The following is a 5000-nucleotide window of genomic DNA, read 5'->3' as shown; positions in this document are numbered from 1 at the left end:
GAATATATTAAAAAAATGACACATAGGGTTTGTGAAAAAGGGACTTGTGGGGAAAACAAACCTAGAAAATGGAGGATGGCAGTAGAGGAGCCGTTAAAACCCCAGACCAGACCCCATAACTAATTCAGACCTCAGACCAGACCCTATATTAATTCAGACCCAAAAGTTAATTCAGACCCCATTCCAGAACTCTAAATAATTTCAGACCCTAGACTTAGGCTGGATTCACACGAGGTCATTACGTCCGTAATTGACGGATGTATTTCAGCCGCAAGTCCCGGACCGAACACAGTGCCTCGCTGCCGGACAACTGTCCCGTACTGAAAATATGATTACAGTACGGGACAGTTGTCCGGCAGCGAGGCAGGGACTCCTAGCATCGTACATAACTATGATGCTAGGAGCCCGGCTCCCTGCACTGTGTTCGGTCCGGGACTTGCGGCCGAAATACGTTCCGTCCATTACGGACCGAACATGCTCATGTGAATCCAGCCTAAGAAGTGTGTGAAGCGTGGTATCCAAGTAGGGGTAAGGGGAACTGAAAGCCCCACGCTTCACACACTTCTTACGCTTCGGTATTTATTACTCATTTAAATTTATCGTCTACTAGCTACGTATGTGGAGGGGTTTGGGTGTACTGTTTGGCCGCTTATCAGGGTGGCTAACCCCCGCATCAGAATTTACTTTTAGCATGTGTTTGCTATTTTAAATGCTTTTTTTTGCCAAAATACGTCCGTCAATTACGGACGTAATGACCTCGTGTGAATCCAGCCTAAGATAAACTACTGGCCCAAAGAAGTGGAGAAAGGGCCACCTCTACATTAAGCTCTATGGAGGCTGTGGGGGCCATACAACTATTAACCATATATTACTATTGTATTTTATATTAAATAGTTATGAGCATACCATCACAACCCCCGCCCAACTAGAAATGTGATGCTGAGTACCACTGATAAAGTACTGGAATGCTTTAAAGATGACCAGTCTGCACTCCTGAAATGCCTGTTTTTGTATATTGCTGCTATCCCCCAGAAAATAAAATTTCTAAGGGCAATTCTGTTCGGACAATGTCAGCATGTGTAGAGACACGCTCCTATTGACAAGGGAAATGGTAATGCCCAGTTGTCTATTTATTTATGCATTTCCAGGAGGAATAACAGAGGAATGGCACAACTCTGCTTCTTAAGAAAAGATGCTCCAGAATTTTTATTTTATGAGCTATACAAGTATTTACTAAAACAGACCTGTTAGGGGATGCTAACCGGTCCTTTTTATAGTTATTGGGTCACATATACAATGCTTTATCTCTCAGTCCACTACCACGATTACATGCTGCCATCAGATAGGGCACCATGAACATGTGACTGATCAACTTGTCATTAAGGACTTACACTTGTAATGAAAACATACAGCCGTGGTTTAGGATTTTATTCATCTACATCTATATTTTTAGGTTTGCTTCTCTCATGAATTACCGATTCTCGGCTTTCTTTCAGTTTTTGCTATTATGGCGATCCATATTTCTTATAATCTCTTTCTGTATATTAGAATGGAACTGAAGAATCTGGTGCAGACAGACCGCACAAACCTTCAGATCGCTTCAAGAATCCTGTTGTGATCAACAAAGATTTAACAGTGAGGAAAATAGAACTAGAATCCTACAGTCAATGGGTGGAGATCTGTCCAGGTATTGCAAGTATGGTCTACTACAACCTTTTTTTTTTTTTTTAAACTATAGATTACTTCATACTATACTTGTTTTATACTATAGACTACTTGTGTCTTACTACGGATTACTTGCTTCATACTATACTTGTTTTATGCTATAGTTTACTTGTTTCATACTATACTTGTTTTATACTATAGATTACTTGTTTCATACTATACTTGTTTTTTACTATGGATTACTTCATACTATACTTGTTTCATACTATAGATGACTTGTTTCATATTATACTTATTTTATACTATAGATTACTTGCGTTATACTATACTTGTTTCATACTATAGATTACTTGCTTCATAAAATGGATTACATGCTTCATACTATAGATTACTTACTTCATACTATACTTGTTTTATACTATAGACTACTTGTTTCATACTATAGATTACTTCATACTATACTTGTTTTATACTATAGACTACTTGTTTCATACTATAGATTACTTCATACTATACTTGTTTTATACTATAGATTACTTGTTTCATACTGTACTTGATCATACTATAGATTACTTGCTTCATACCCTATTTGTTTCATACTGTAGAGTACTTGCTGACAAGTTTATAACTGGACGTATTCTTGGAGAGCATACTACATATTCATGGTCATTATAGAGCAAGTGGCTGATAAAACTGGCTTTCAGCTAGACCAGTGATTCTCAACCTTATTAGCGTGGGGTAACGCCTGTAAATTTTTATCATTTCAGTTGCTCTTTAACGGCCAGAATAGCGGAATCTTCCGAAACCTGATGGACACATTAGAAGTCAATGGGATTTGTCAAAATCCATTAGAATCCCTTGCACATAACTAAGGCATGAAAAAGGGGGGAGGTCATACATTTTAGATAGCTATCGTCCGAACGCTCTTTTGACTGACAGCTGTTCCTCCCGACTCCCACATACACATGCCGAACCGAGTGTGCGTGTGTTCTCTGGAAGAAAGCTTATCTAAAAATGAACAAAACGTTCGGGCATGTTAAGTTTCATGACCCTTCTTTCCCCCGCACATACATTCGGAACGCCGCCATACACATTGGATGGTTGGACGTTTTTGCAGAAGATGGCGGGTTTGTCCAACACACATCTCGTGTTTGGCCAACTTAAGACTCGCACATTGCTGTTCAGGTTTCTGTTGGCTGTTCTGTCACTTTTTATGGCAAGAATATTGCAGCCTACTTCGGTATTCTTTTTGTCAAATCTAAGGAAACCCTTGATAGTTTTCATTAGAAGTCATGAGATCCATCAGGCGCCATTTGAATTAGTCATTGTACCTTGCATTATGAACCGAAGCCCCAATGCAGATATGAACAGCCTTGCTTTTGAAAAATGTAAAGCTCTAGGTCAAAACAGCCTCATTTATCAAAAGTGTCTAAGAGAAGGACTGGCCTTGTTGCCCAACCAATCACAGTACAGCTTTTATTTTCCCTGAGCAGTTAAAGACGGGATAAGTGAGCTCTGATTGGTTGCTTTGAGCAACAGACCGTTTTGATAAATTAGGCCCTTGGTTCCTATGTTTGCATCGTTGCTTTAATATGTTTCTTTATTACGTGTTTCTATCTTTTTATAGCCAGATGTTTTACTCTTGTAAGTGTCGTCATGTTTTCTTTAATTTTTAAGTGTTAGTTTAGCGCACATTGATGTTAATCAGCGCTCATACACTTGTGTGGAGTCCTACCCTAAGCCTCCGACCAAAATATAATGGACTTTCTCTTGATTCTGTTTATTTATTTTGCAGAGATGAAAAAGCAGAGATCAATGCAAGAGGACACAAAAAGAGGGAATGAAGGCGCAGTGATAACCGAGACCCAGAAGAAGCCCTCAGAAGATGAAGTGCTAAATGTATTTTACTTTCCCCTCTCTCTGCCCTATTTCATGATTGCTGATAATTCTCAACTGCAATGGAAAATTGTGCTTTTATTTGTTAAAAATGAGACGTTAGGTCTTTTTTTTTCCCCCTTTCCGGAGATGTCAATCTCTGGTGCATTGAACGCTCTGTAAGAGGGGCACACTGCTGAATTAGTCTGCACCAAGGTGATAATTGTCAGATAAAAAAATGAATTTCTCTCTCACTTGCAAAAAGTCCACCCTTCTTGTTTGAGGCGTTGCCATTGAGGACACTTCCCATCCAAAGATGCCAGTATTGATCGAGCAGGGGGATTTTAATTATTACAATGGAAGATACCGCAGTGCTGCAGTTAGAGGGACAAGTCACAGGAGACCTGCTCGGTTTTCCCAGCCAACCCATTTTGTTGACTTGGGTTAATGGGTGTTCAACCTTTCCATTATCCAGATCAGCCGTGAATTACCAGCTGAATGATGTTTGCATTAATATAATATATATGGTAATTTCTTCACTTAATTAACGGGGAGGTTCAGCTCAGTAGGAGTATGGGCTGATCATGTGTAAAATTGATTTGTGAAGGAAATATTTAATAGACCGCGGGGAGAAAGCAGCATTTGATGGACAGCTGTGTAGGGTCGGATAGAGGAAGGAACACGCTGGAACCTGTGTGTTTCCCAGCATGCCTAGCCAGAGTTTGACAGCGGCCATTCACTGTGTATAATTTGACAAATTGTCTCCTTGTCTTTATTTCTGCGGAGATGGTAAAGAATGTCTAGCAGTGTCCTGACCAAAGGTTATAAAAAAACGTTTTGACCCCTTAATTTTTGACACTTGACATATTTAGTTCCCGCGATTTTAGGATGCCTAAATAAATGATCAAGTAATTAGTGTTCTTCCCTGTCACCCGCCGCGTAATAGACTGTGGTGTAATCAATTCTATTGACTGTAAATCAATTGGATAATGCAAATCCCAAAGTCTTTAAAACGAGAGCACAATATGTCAACCCAGGAGAATCTGTGATTTAATAGCTTGATATGGGGCAGTAAATCTGTAAACAGTTGGGAAATAGTTATGGTCAGTAATGAATAAATAAATACAGTTCACTATGATCACATTTCTCACAGGGATCCGGGAAGTTCAGATATGGAGAGCTGTTTGATTTCACTGCTAAACTTGAATTCCTTAAAGGAGTTCTCTGCTATGGACAATCCCGACGTGTTAGAAAAGTCCCTTGACAATAGTCTGACTACAAAGTGTCTCCCTGCTGGGACTCCCAGCGATCAGTTATTTGTGAGAATACTCGCACTAAGTATTCAACTTCCCTGCAGCTCCACTACAGGGGAAATATAGTATTACACTGTGCCTATTAATATCAATGGGTTGTCTGTGTATTGCAGGACAGGACAGGTCCTCCAGAGTGAGAGACGCTCT

The 5000-nt window shown here is 39.7% G+C and overlaps 1 protein-coding gene across 8 annotated transcripts in view; it reads left to right on the top strand.

Moving 5' to 3' along the window:
* Nucleotides 1-5000, top strand: part of EHBP1 (EH domain binding protein 1) — a 300325-nt gene that overhangs the window by 241583 nt on the left and 53742 nt on the right. For all 8 annotated transcript variants that reach the window (XM_075863149.1, XM_075863153.1, XM_075863152.1 and 5 more), the window contains 2 exons: nucleotides 1549-1687; nucleotides 3461-3564. In XM_075863149.1, the coding sequence (XP_075719264.1) occupies nucleotides 1549-1687; nucleotides 3461-3564 (243 nt within the window). The remainder of the gene's footprint in view (nucleotides 1-1548; nucleotides 1688-3460; nucleotides 3565-5000) is intronic.

Source organism: Rhinoderma darwinii, chromosome 4 (assembly GCF_050947455.1).
Source record: "Rhinoderma darwinii isolate aRhiDar2 chromosome 4, aRhiDar2.hap1, whole genome shotgun sequence".
Taxonomy (NCBI): Eukaryota; Metazoa; Chordata; class Amphibia; order Anura; family Rhinodermatidae; genus Rhinoderma; species Rhinoderma darwinii.
The sequence above is the reverse complement of the archived record's forward strand: the minus strand, read 5'-3'. Positions and strand labels throughout refer to the sequence as shown.